The sequence below is a fragment of the Myxine glutinosa genome, chromosome 3 (genome assembly GCF_964187855.1).
Source record: "Myxine glutinosa chromosome 3, kmMyxGlut1.1, whole genome shotgun sequence".
Classification (NCBI taxonomy): domain Eukaryota; kingdom Metazoa; phylum Chordata; class Myxini; order Myxiniformes; family Myxinidae; genus Myxine; species Myxine glutinosa.
This window is the reverse complement of record NC_136263.1, coordinates 52,685,852-52,699,940: the sequence shown is the minus strand read 5'-3', so window position 1 is coordinate 52,699,940 and position 14,089 is coordinate 52,685,852. Positions and strand designations below refer to the sequence as shown.

Here is a 14,089-nt window from a genome sequence, read left to right as displayed (position 1 = left end):
TCTCCTCTCCCTGTCAACAGAACAGCATCAACGGAATACTTTCTTCTCCTCTCCCTGTCAAGGCTGCAGTCCCCCAAAGCAGTGTTCTGGGCCCAGTCCTATTCCTGATCCTCATAAATGATCTCATTGACTATATGCAAAATCCCCTTTATCTATTTGCTGATGACTCAACCCTCTGCTGTGACATCCCTCGTCCTTCAAACAGGCAGGCTGCAGCCTCTTCCCTCTCTTCAGACCTTGACAAAATCACAAGCTGGTCAAACACTTGCAATATGTCTTTCAATCCTAAATCTCACACTCAATATCTCTCTCCAAAAGGACCATCTGGCAAACCCTCCTTGCTACTTTCTTAACAATCCTCTTGAGGAAGTTCAGTCATTCAAACTCCTGGGTCTCACTATCAGCCATGATCTTTCTTGGGCAAACCACATTTCAAAGTTGGCCCCCAAAGACAGCCGCCGACTGGGCATCTTCCATCATACAAAGTCCTTCCTTGGCACACCTGAACTCCTATCTACCTACAATGCCTTAATCCACAGCTTGATGGAGTACTGCTCTCCCCTCTGGGCTGGCTCCCCTGCCTCACATCTTGCTCAGCTTGATGCCGTGAAAACCAAGGGCCTTCAGGATTATTGGAATCTCCCGCGATGAAGCTGAGTCTATGGGTCGATCACCATCACAGACAGGTCGATTTTCTCTCTGTCGACTGCCGCCTCCTTTCTGGTCTTGCACCCTCTGCTCTTTCCGTGCCTTGTCCCCTCCCCCCCAGGTTTCTGCAGGACACACACGGTCCACCATCAACCCCCTTTCTGGTGAAACTACCTAAATCCAGGATCACTGCTCACCTCCACTAATTCGTTCCTCTTTTTTTCCCACTTGTGGAACCAACCCCCTCACTCTCTTCAATCTCATTCTTCCCTTCAGGTCTTCAAGACATCTGTTCACCACCATCTCAAATAATCCCCCATCCAAACCATGATATTTTCTACACCTGTTAAACCACCCGCACCCCTCCCAAAGGTTTTGCTCATGCATCCACCTTGTCCACCCCTTGCGTTCTTCCCCTAAACCTCATCATTACCCGCATCCCTTGTTTGTCCGTCTACGAGTATTTTATCCCTCGGCCCTGCTGTTTGTATTTTCCGCTCTTACTGTTCCTTTTGTTATGTTGTGACCTGATCCATTCTTTGTTCTAGCTCTACACAAGCCTTGACTATGTATACAAAAGAAAATCCCGTTGTTGCTCAACTCTTACAACAGTAAAGGACAATCGGCAATGGTTCAGATCACTTGAATATTGCGTTTACACTAATTGGCCTCCACCCCATCGGCCTTATAATGTTACCTACATGCAAAATAACATGGCTAATATAATGCAATATATGGGATGCAAGAAAACTCAGACACGAGAAAAATGTTCAGGCTCAACCTACCCAACACAACTTTATAATCCATCATATGCATACGGAGTTAGCCTGGTGTTGGCTTAGCGGTTAGGGTGCCGGCTTAGGATCCTAGGATCCTGGGTTTGAATCCCGGTCGATCGCTGAATTAACGCCAGGAGGGTTGACTCAGCCTGTCATCCTTCCGAGGTCGGCAAATTGAGTACCAGCTTGCTGGGATGAATGATCACGGTGTGTACCCGGATTCAGAATAGGTACACCGTATCCCTGCGCATCGTAAGAGCGTGACCAAGGGTTGGCGTCAGGAAGGGCATCCGGCCATAAAAACATTGCCTCAAACAGGGAACCATGATTGTCATGGGGCCCGCAAGGCTAACCCCCGCTCTAGCGGGGAAAATGGCCTTAAAACGATCATTCATTCATTCATTCATTCATATGCATACGGAGTAAACAAAGTAGGATAACAGAGATCATTAGAGTCCGGAGGATGTATATTGCCTTCAAATGAAAGTGAGTGTTTTATTTTTAACAGAGATATAATGTTAATGGAGGAGTTTGTATCAATCACATGCAGGACAAGGACATTATTAAGAAGTGGACTAATGAAGAGAGTATAAGAACCAAGGAACCCAGCCTCATAAGGAATGTACCCAGACAGTAGTGCCGTGCCATACAAGCTAGTCCAGATTTTTTCAAAATTACACAATGTAAAGGGGGGCAGGGAGAATGTGAATGAGGCTGGATTGTTTATCCCCCATGTAGCAGAGAATAGAGGAAAATAAAATCTTTATTTTGAGAAGTGTGACGTCAAACATTAATCTTCAGGTCTTTGTAACATTACAAATGTATAAACCGTTTGGCCACTTCATTCGGAACTATGTTAAATATGGTTGGCCTGCCTTCATTACCTCCGCCACTGAAGGTGGATGGAGGTTATATTTTCACACCTGTCTGTTTGTTTGTTTGTCTGTGAACAAGATATCTCAAAAAGTTGTGAACGGAATTGGACGAGACTTGGCAGAGAGATTGTGTGTGTGTGACAAGGACGAATCGATTCGATTTTGGTGAAGATCTCAATTATGGATTCGGATACGAGATTATTTCAACTTTAAGTGATTCTTCACCATTGAGTGATAGGGCTAAAACCGATACATAGCACGATATCTCAAAAAGTTATGGACGGATTTGGACGAATCTTGGTGGACAGGTTGGATGTGTGACAAGGACTAATCGATTCGATTTTGGTGAAGATCTGAATATGCATTCGGATACGATCATTATTTTATTTTTAAATGATTCTTCACCATGGAGAGATCGGGCGAAAAGTGATTTACAGTCACGTAAAAAAGTAAGTACACCCCATGTAAAGTTTTGACTTTTTCAACATATTTCAACATACAGCTATTTGATCTTCATTTCAACAATATTGATAGATAAAGGTGATATAATACAACAAATATCATGAAACATTTACATTTTGTAGTCCATTGTATAATTTAAATAAACATAAATGCAAATTTTGCATGTGGAAAAAGTAAGTACACCCCTACATTTATCACTACTTCAAATACCTAAAATTAGAATCAGGTGCACCAGCTCAGGTGCAAATGATTAGAACATCGTTAGAGAGGACCTTGGAGGAACCTGTCTTATTTAAACCTCAGACATTTAGTTTGGTTTGCTCTTTGTTGTTGAAGTGTGCGGCGTCACCATGCCTAGATCAAAAGAGCTCTCTGAGGCCTTCAGAAAGAAGGTTATAGATGCCTACGAGTCTGGGAAGGGATTTAAAAAGATCTCCAAACAATTTGAAATCAATCATTCGACTGTCCGGAAGATCATCTACAAGTGGAGAAGATTCCAAACAACTGCCAACTTGTTCAGGCCAGGCCGCCCCAGCAAGTTCAGCCCGAGAGCAGACCGCAAGATGCTGAAAGAAGTCTCTAAGAACCCCAGAATGTCATCACGGGACCTACAGGTAGCTCTTGCCACTGTTGATGTCAAAGTGCACGAGTCTACCATTAGAAAGAGGCTGCACAATTTGATCTACGTGGGAGGTGTGCCAGGATGAAACCTTTGCTGTCCAGAAAGAACATCAGGGCAAGACTAAAGTTTGCCAAAGAACACCGAGGCAAAGACCAGCACTTCTGGAACAATGTGCTCTGGACAGATGAGTCAAAGGTAGAGCTATTTGGCCACAGTACCAGAAGACATGTTTGGCAAAAACCAAAGACAGCATTTGACCACAAGAACCTGATACCAACTGTAAAGCATGGTGGTGGAAATATTATGGTTTGGGGCAGCTTTGCTGCATCAGGGCCTTGGCAGCTCACCATCATAGAATCCACTATGAATTCTTCATTGTACCAGAGGGTGCTTGAGGATAATGTGAGGCCATCTGTCGGAAAGTTGAAGCTCAACCGAAGGTGGACCTTACAGCATGACAATGACCCTAACCATCTATCTATAATTCCAGTAATCTCTGTGTGTGTGTGTGTATGCGACCGCTGTTTCTCGACAACTACCGGTCCGATATACTTGAAACTTGCCAGGTATATTGCTGGGGACCCGAGGATGTGCCTTTTCAAGGTTTCATATTAATCGGACAAGTAGTTACCGAGCTATGTCCAAAAAACGATTCAACCAATCAGAGAGCAGCGAGTTATCACGTGTGCCGAACGTGGCGAACAGACTCTGCCTCGGACGGCACATTTGAGAGCGTATTCATTTATTTCACGTTGGCAAACTATGTTGCCGCTATGTTGGCGTTAAACTATGTTTTAAAACTAATTAAAACTAATTTGCGATTCTTTCGCTTTCCTGCGCGTTTGTGCACGCTATGGCGATTTCTTTACCAAACTCCGCAAGCCGTTCGCTTTGGACCAAACCATTTCATGTAAATAGAGGGGGGGGATTGTCACCGTACTCGCAAGCCGTTCGCTTTGGACCAAACCATTTCATGTAAATAGAGGGGGGGGATATAATTTTAGATATAGATATAGTACGGGCATGCCCTAGTACCACACCAAGGAATGGCTGAAAAGAAAGAAATGGAGGGTTCTGGAAAGGCCAGGTCAACGCCCGGATCTAAGTCTCATCGAGATGTTGTGGGGGGATTTGAAACGAGCTGTGCATGCAAGAAGCCCCTCAAACATCACACAGCTGAAAGAATTCTGCATGGAGGAGTGGGCAAACATTTCTCCCAGTCGATGTCAGAGACTGTTAGACAGTTATAAGAAACACCTACTTGAGGTTTTTTCTGCCAAAGGGGGCAATACCACTTATTAGAGCCAAGGGTGTACTTACTTTTTCCACATGCAAAATTTGCATTTATGTTTATTTAAATTATACAATGGAATACAAAATGTAAATGTTTCATGATATTTGTTGTTATGTCACCTTTATCTATCAATATTGTTGAAACGAAGATCAAATAGCTGTATGTTGAAAGATGTTGAAAAAGTCAAAACTTTACATGGGGTGTACTTACTTTTTCACGTGACTGTATAACATGATATTTAAAAAAGTTATGGACGAGTTTTTGGTTAGGTGACAAGAACAAGCCGATTCGATTTTGGTTCAGGTCTGAATCCAGATCCGGCCTATCAGTGGGATACAAAATATAAACTGTTCAGCCTGGCAGAGGGTATGCGCTCTACCGAGTGCCGTTCTAGTTACAGCCATGATTTGATTTGGCGGAGACTCCACAATGTTATAAAATACATCAAATCGTACTAATGTAGCAAATAAAAGAATCTGTGCGGTTGTGGGTCATGAGTACAAAAGCTGAGCTTGACTTTTTTTTTTCAACTTTGCAATCAAAACCATTCGTTATCAAGTGTATGGTTTAAAGATGTAGATTGACCTAAATCAAAAAAGGAACCCGTGCACCATGACTGCTGCTTTTTGGCACCTTCTTCATATGCACCCAGTTGCGTGCCCATTTTGAGTTTTCTCGTTCGCCACGCCAATTCCTGAAGTTACTGGAGAGGGTATTGCAATCGGTCAGTTTGTCGGTGATTCTGATCGTACACAGATTTTAATACCACGCCCCATTCGGCCTTAAGCACAGTTAGAGAAAGTTGTCTAATGTAAGGATATTATTTTATGGCAAATTTAATGATAAGTTAATTTTGTAGCTTTACTGCGGATTATGTGAAAGACATCTATGCCCATTCCAGAGTGTGTTTGCCCACTGCGCCCGCCATTTGAGGTATGGTGCGAGGCCTGTCGGCTTGACTAAGGTGCTCAACCGGCCTTAAGCACGGTTTGAAAAGGTTATCTAATTAAACCACAGGTTGATTATTTTTTAACCTTGAATATGCATTATGTCCAAGCTAGATGTGATCAATCCTGTTTTTTTATAATTTGGTCGTCTCTTCACCATGTCTGTCTGTACATCTTCATGTTATTGTCAAAGGCCATACTGTCTTACCTCTACTCGTTCTAGAGGAGGTTTGTCTGTGTGTGATGAATATTCTGCGAGCTCATACTCGTATATAAATTGATAATAGGAATTAGACTGGGTTAACTTTTACTATAATAGATGGAATTAGCAAGTGGTTGAGATACGCTAACTGCGGTGGGAAACGAGAAGCTGATACTTTGGACACGAATCCTTTGTCGGAGCAAAAGAGGGCTCTTTTCCTTCGCTCCTTTTGCTCTGATGCACTTGTGCTGCAATGATGGGTTAACACCAGATCAGCTTCTCTTTGTTTCCCACGGCATTTAGCATACTTTGATTATTGTCTCGTTGATTCCATCCATTGTCATACCTGACTGTCTGCCGATGCAAAGTGACACGAGTATTCAGGATTAGGATTAGTTCCCCCATTCTATCTTTTACTACATATGAACCATTATGGACATATTTTTCATCAGATATGTGGATGTAGGAATTTATTTGGTGACTAATTAGGATCGCACAGTCCCGAAGGAAAACGAAAAGCTATTGTAACGGAGCTATGTGTCAGTGAGTAAGTGAGCGAGCGAGTCTGCACTGATTTATCAGATCTACTGCAATCTATATAACCTATCAGGACTGTATTGTTAAATGCTCTTTCTTTTTCCTTTTAAAATTTCTACAAAGTGTTTTTCTTTCATAATAATTTTGCTCTTCAAACAGCTTTCTGATCAACCAAAGTTCACATATCCCATGATCAAGCTTGTTTGCTTTCTCCGTAGTTTGCTCACTCACCTTGGAAATCAAACTAAATGTGCATTTTCAATCAATGTGAATCCCTTGGAAATCTCGGTAATTTTCATCTTTTAGTAGTGTCCTCACCTGGGAAATTAAGCTCATTTGCATTTTTGTTAATGTGCTCCCCTTGGGCATCAAGCGCATTTGCATTTTACCTCTGCCACCGAAGGTGGATGGAGATTATGTTTTCACCCGTCTGTCTGTCTGTCTGTTTGTTTGTTTGTCTGTCTGTGAACAAGATGTCTCAAAAAGTTGTGGACGCATTCGGACAAAACTTGGTGGAGAGGTTGTGTGACAACTTGGTGATTGTGTGACAAGGTCGAATTGGTTCAATTTTGGTGAAGATCCAGATTCGGATCCGGCTACTATAATTTTAAAGTGATTCTTCACCATTGAGTGATTGGGCTAAAAGCTATACATAGCAGGTTATCTCAAAAAGTTGTGGACGGATTTGGACAAAACTTGGTGGACAGGTTGTGTGTGTGACAAGGACTAATCGATTCGATTTTGGTGAAGATCTGAATATGGATTTGGATACGAGAATTATTTCACTTTTAAGTGCTTCTTCACCATTGAGAGATTGGGCAAAAAGCGACATATAACATGATATTTAAAAAAAGTTGTGGACGAGTTATGACTAAACTTGGTGGACGAGTTGCTTCGGTGACAAGAACAAGCAGATTCGTTTTTGGTTCAGGTCCGAATCCAGATCTGGCCTATCAGTGGGATGCAAAACGTAAACTGTTCAGCCTGGTGGAGGTATGCTCTCTACCGAGTGCCCTTCTAGTTAGTAGTATGATCCCCTTGAAAATCAGGCCAATTTGCAATTTAAGGTAAATACAAAAACCAAGAATGCGGGCGATTGCAACACCCATCCAGTTTCCGAAGCTCTCTCTACATGGCTTAATTTTGGTTTCTGAACCATTTTATTAACTTGTTTTATGAGATGGATTCAAGACCTGACTCAGACTTCACTTACTTGGACTCATCCTCATTTCTTTCAAGAAACAGCAGTTTGAAGGTTATTTTAGAAGTTGCTGGAGGATTAAATTCTGTTTCATAACATTAAGATACAAGTAAGAGACTGTCTATAGAGATGTTTAGACATAGAACTGTGGTTCAGTCTGTATAGAGTCGTTTCATGTGTAAGTGAACTGTTGCTAAAGACCTGTATTAATCCCCATCACTGTTACCTGTAAGCTGGAATATCAGGATTTGATATCATCACAGATTCCAGGTGGAATCGTCCATCTCCAAGGAATCTGGAGGAAGAGAGGCAATGGTATGAAAATGGGCTAAAGAGACCTGTGCTTGCGGGGATATTGCTGTGGAAGTAAGGAAGGATAACGTGAAGGACGAGAATGAATGCAGGACACAAGGGATAGGGAAGGGAGAGGATTAAAATAAGTAAACAAGAAAGAGCAATCAGAGATTGCAACCCCTCGCCAGGATGTGTTATCAGTGGTTTTTAAGGCTCTTGTGTTAAAACAAACATGGCGGCCGAACCATGTGACCGATGACGTCATCATTATTATTTTTTTCTCCACCAATTTATCCCCAGATGATGCTCAAGAAATTTCATTTTGATTGGATGAAGTTTTGTACTTGTCGAATTATGACGTCATAATGGAGGCACCTATGACATCATCATTGACATATTTTATTCCCCATGGAGAGTTCTTTACAATGAGCCAGGTCTCAATTTTTTTGATGCAGTGCTTTCGGAGATATAAAGTGCAAATGTTTTCGGTTTTTCCAAGATGGTGGCCGTACCACATGACGTATGCAGTCATAATTATAATTTAAAAATTCTACAGGTGGAGTTGCACACCAATGGTGAAAATTATCTGTCAATCGGACCAACAGTTGCAGAGAAAATCACATTTATTCTGTGTGGACAAACAAACAGACAGACAGACAAACAAACGGACTCAAATGCAATACCCTCTCCTCAGGCGAGGGTAATAATTACATTGTTTTGACCAACTTTTATCGATAAGGATGTGTCCGTGACCAATTATTAGGCACTCACATGATGGCATCTGTATCTGCAGCTTTTCCAAGAAAGGGAGATGTACATCCCAGGACCTCCCCTGGAGACAGAGGTAATTGCTGAGGGGCAGACACGTGGAATCTGTCCGACAATTGTTTGACAGCTACCTGGCAAAGACAGACACGTGTCTTTATAGTTTAGATAAACACTAAGCAGAATAAATACAGGTATTGATGATAAACAGTAATGTTGATAAAGCAGTCGGGATCAAACGTCATTTGTGTGGAATTTCGCCACGGGTAAAACTTGAGGCTGGCAGGATATCTGAGAAATAACAAGCGTTACGCCTCGGTCCCCCGTCGGTGAAGTGATGTGAGTTGACAAAGTGGACGACGCAAGGCGGCCATCTTAGATTTTGACGTGGCGACCCAATTTTCAATAGCGTTCTCCCTTATGCGTAGATACACCCACACACCAGATTAGAAGTTTGTAGTTCGTTTATTTTTCAAGATATTTCGCTCACAAGGTTGACATATATATGGTGGCAGCCATCTTGGATTTTGACGTGGCGACCCAATTTTCAATAGCGTTCTTCCTTGTGCATAGATACACCCGCACACCAGATTAGAAGTTGGTACTTCACTTATTTTTCAAGATATTCCGCTCACAAGGTTCAGACATACATGGCGGCGGCCATCTTGGATTTTGACGTGGCGACCCAATTTTCGACAGCGTTCTTCCTTATGCCTAGATACACCCACACACCAGATTAGAAGTTGGTACGTCGCTTATTTTTCAAGATATTCCGCTCACAAGGTTCAGACATACATGGCGGCGGCCATCTTGGATTTTGACGTGGCGACCCAATTTTAAACAGCGTTCTTCCTTATGCCTAGATACACCCACACACCAGATTAGAAGTTGGTACTTCGCTTAATTTTCAAGATATTCCGCTCACAAGGTTCAGACATACATGGCGGCGGCCATATTGGATTTTGACGTGGCGACCCAATTTTCAATAGCGTTCTTCCTTATGCCTAGATACACCCACACACCAGATTAGAAGTTGGTACTTCGCTTATTTTTCAAGATATTCCGCTCACAAGGTTCAGACATACATGGCGTCAGCCATACATGGCGGCGGCCATCTTGGATTTTGACGTGGGTTGCACCCGCACACCAAATTAGAATTCGGTCCTTCGCTTACGCACGCATGCACGCCCGCACACACGGACTGAGGGGAAAACCACAGTCCCCTTTCGCTCCGCGGTGCGACGGGGGACAACTATGCACACTCGTCGCTGAGCCGTCCAGCCTGGGTTCAATTTCCGACATAGCTATAAACTGCCAGCCTGGTGTCTTGCATGTAGGGAGAGGCATCGATGTGTGTGCAGTCCCTCAGATTGATGTTGAACCATGTGCCATGTGCCCGAATTAGTTGATGGACGCTAAAGATCCCACTGCCCTTCAATAAGAGTAGGCGAGCTATTTCTGGCACCCTGGTGAAATTCCAACTTCCTGCTCTAACCTACATAGTCGAGCATCAGGCTGGTCTTGCCAGTTCGTGAAAGACTTGGACTATACACTTTCCCTGGTCAACCCCACGAGGAGGAAGTAATTGTACTCATGTGACTCATAATCATCTCCATCTGTGGAATGGCCTTCCTGAGGCTTCTCTATCTCCCTCTTTCTCACCACCATCCCAAGTCATCTCTGATCATTACCCACAATCTTTTTTATTTGTCTTATCCCCATTGGCCTTGCTTGCCCAACCATCTTACATGCAAGTTTACATTTTCTCCTTCTCCTTCTCCTTCTCCTTCTCCTTCTCCTTCTCCTTCTCCTTCTCTCTCTCTCTCTCTCTCTCTCTCTCTCTCTCTCTCTCTCTCTCTCTCTCTCTCTCTCTCTCTCGTTCATGTCTGTCCCACGCCCTTCATCATGTTGCTCACAGATAAATCTCAACCTAGTAAAGAAAAGAATTAAAAAGATAACTTTTTAGTTAGCTTACAGCACACCATGGATTTCAAAACAATAAGAAGAAGAAGAAGAAGAAGAACAACAATGTATGACTTATTGGTGGGTATTCTCTAATAATGTCAAGATCAATTTAAATAATAAGCACTTGTATTATTTTGCTAAGATTAGACCGATATGGCTTAAAAAAAAACAGCAATTACCTTTCCTGGGAAAACCACATTTGCAAGCTGGCCTCCAAAGCCAGTCGCCAAATGGGCATCCTCCATCGTGCGAAGTACTTCCTTGGCACACCTGAGCTCCTCACCACATACAAGGCTTTCATCCGCAGCTCAATGGAGTACTGCTCTCGCCTCTGGGCTGGTGCTCCTGCCTTACACCTAGCTCGTCTTCACGCTGTTGAAACCAAAGCATTCAGAATCGTTGGAATCTCTCGTGATGAAGCCAACTCCGAGGGCCTTTCACTCACTCACCGCAGGCAGGTTGGTGGTCTTTCTGTCTTCTAACGGTTCCTACCCAGCCTAGCTCCCCCAGCTCTGTCTGTGCTCTGTCCCCGAAATATTCCTTCAGGTAGCACAAGATCTGCCAGCAACCCTCTTCTGGTGGAATTGCCAAAATCAAGACTCTCTGCTCACCTTCACTCCTTCATTCCTCTTTTCTCGAGCCTCTGGAACAAACTCCCTCACTCCCTTCAATCCCACTCCTCCCTCCAGCTCTTTAAAACAGCTGTTCACCACCATCTCTTATCTTCCCCCATCCAAAACCTTGATCTCTTCTACCCCCGCTAATTCACCCCAGATACACTTTTTTTGAAATACCGACTTCTTTCCTGGAAGTTCTAGCAGTGTCCATGTGTTTTATACCTCTCCCACCCCCCCCCCACACCCCCCACACCTCCTTCCCTCCCCCAAGCCCTCTCCCTCCCACAGATCTCCTGATGTCCCTATTCTCTGCTGTTGTACTTGTGTGCTTCCCTCTCTCTCCCAATCTTGTCTCCTGCTCCCTTTATTGTATGTTTTGTTTGTCCGATTGTTTTTTTGTGATTGATGTTAGCTCTTACACGAGCATTGATCTTGTATACAAAAAAAAAAAAAATCAAGTGCACATTCACTTGCTTTTGAATGGTGCATCTAATGTCATATCAACAATAATAACAATCTACTCCCCAGATTAATGCCTGGAAGTAAACAGCAGCAACCTGTATGGTGCATGCAGATACAGGGTGGCAACGACCCACACGGAAATACCTGCAATGCAGACAAAAACTGAACGGTGGCAAGAAGGGAAAGACGTTTGCCAGGTTGGAAGTTTGTTTGCAGTGTGTCCACAAAATGGCCCACATCTATCTGGATGTCCACAAATACGTATAAAGTGCGTACTCCTGCGGTCACATCAATTGGAACTGCAGAAACACACGTATACAAAAGTTTTACCTAATGGGACCTCTGACCTTTGACCCCAAAATCTAATCAGTTAATCTTTACATCATTATACATACGTGTAACTAGTTTAACATAGATCCCTTCAGCCGCTGTTGAGTTACTGCGGAAACGAAAACCTATCATGGACGCACAGACGGACAACCGAAAACAAAATGCCTCCAGAGAGGAGGACTAAAAATATAGTGCCTTCTGCATGGAGAATTGTATGGATACAATATACATAGTACAAATATAGACAAGCATCACTTTGATATACTGTATTTAATTTAATAATTTTGATTAAATTATATGTAAAACTAGTAAAGGGCCCCGGCGACACCGGGTCCCTCCTTCCACCCTTCCCTTCCCTCCTCCCCTCTCCACCCTTTCCTCTCTCCTCTCTCTTCCCCACTCACCTCTCCTATCTCTCTCTACCCCCAACCTCTCTACCCCCAACCTCTCTCCTCCCACCCTCTCTCTCCCCAACACACTTTCACTCCCACTCTATCTCCCCACCAGCCTCCCCATACACTCTATCTCCCCATCACCCTATCCCTCCCTCCACTCTCCCCTTTCCTTCCACCCCAATCTTAAACGATGTCAGTGACAGTGGAAATTCCATGCAATGTAAACTGTGACTTCAAGACCTTAGCAATTCCCCCCTGCCCTCTACCCTCACACCTTCCTCTCCGGATTAACCTTTTGTGGGCCTGGTGCCAAACAAATTTGCGGGCTCCAATTTGGGGAATCATTGCAAAAGACAAGATATCGACACAGAAGTAGTCTTTACCACAGCACACAGCTGTATATAAATTTTAATTATAATATTTATAAGTTTAAGTTGGCGATGGAGGTGGCTGCCACCTCGGTACGAGCAATGGTAGCCCGAGGGCAGGACATATTCAGAAATGTACATAAAATAAATAACAAATGAAAAAATGTAAATAAAGCAGTGGATTAAAAACAGCCTGTCATTTGCTGATCCCACCAAGTTCATTACGTATTCTAACATTAAATTATATACATGATATTATCTATTGAAACATATCATGATGTTTACACTTACCACAGCACACATATAATAGTTGTATGTTTTGTTCCTGCCAGGCCACATCAATATATATATATATATATATATCAATATATATATATATATCAATATATATATATATATCAATATATATATATATATCAATATATCAATATATATATCAATATATATATCAATATATATATCAATATATATATCAATATATATATCAATATATATATCAATATATATATCAATATATCAATATATATATCAATATATCAATATATATATCAATATATCAATATATATATATATATATATATATATATATATATATATATATATATATATATCAATATATATAATATATATATATATATATATATATATCAATATATATATATATATAATATATATATATATATCAATATATATATATATATAATATATATATATATATATCAATATATATATATTGTTGCGAATATGGAATTTGGCCTCCATATCCGCTTGTAAATATTCCCCTATTTTCTCCAATACTCCCCAACTTTCCCCGATCCCCCATTCCCTAGTCCCATTGCATGTAAATAACAATCAGTAGAGCCGACCTTCCCCTTATTCCCCCATTAAATGTCGTGCCCAGGTCCACCGCACCACACGTAGACAACTTTCGGACATCTTCCTAGTTATTCTTATTCTATGTCAGTTAAGGCCTCGTCTCCATTAATTATGACTCTTCGTTGCACCAGAATGTGATTATATGGCATCAGTAGTGAGTTTAGGACCTTTCCCATACCTCCTCCCATCTTCTTCCCCAAACAACAACAATAACAACAACTACAACAACAATTACAACAACAACAGAGGAGATGGCGGCGGAGCGGGGGAGGATGCGTCCTCACACCGGCTCGATTAGCTCCAGACCATGCGCTCCACGGGGTTACCCCGAAGGGGCTGGCTGTCAGCTCCTCGTCAGGGGCGGAGCCAGTAACCCCCCCCGCACGCACCCAATGAGAAGCAACGTGCCGATTCCACGAGGCGGAGCTAACGAGCCGAGGGCGTGTCACT

The 14,089-nt window shown here is 42.5% G+C and overlaps 1 protein-coding gene across 2 annotated transcripts in view; it reads right to left on the bottom strand.

Moving 5' to 3' along the window:
- Positions 1 to 14,089, bottom strand: part of DPH1 (diphthamide biosynthesis 1) — an 88,346-nt gene that overhangs the window by 31,339 nt on the left and 42,918 nt on the right. For both annotated transcript variants that reach the window (XM_068110868.2, XM_068110869.2), the window contains 3 exons: positions 11,815 to 11,969; positions 8,633 to 8,760; positions 7,794 to 7,862 (listed from right to left, as the gene is read on the bottom strand). In XM_068110868.2, coding sequence (XP_067966969.2) covers positions 7,794 to 7,862; positions 8,633 to 8,760; positions 11,815 to 11,969 — 352 coding nt within the window. The remainder of the gene's footprint in view (positions 1 to 7,793; positions 7,863 to 8,632; positions 8,761 to 11,814; positions 11,970 to 14,089) is intronic.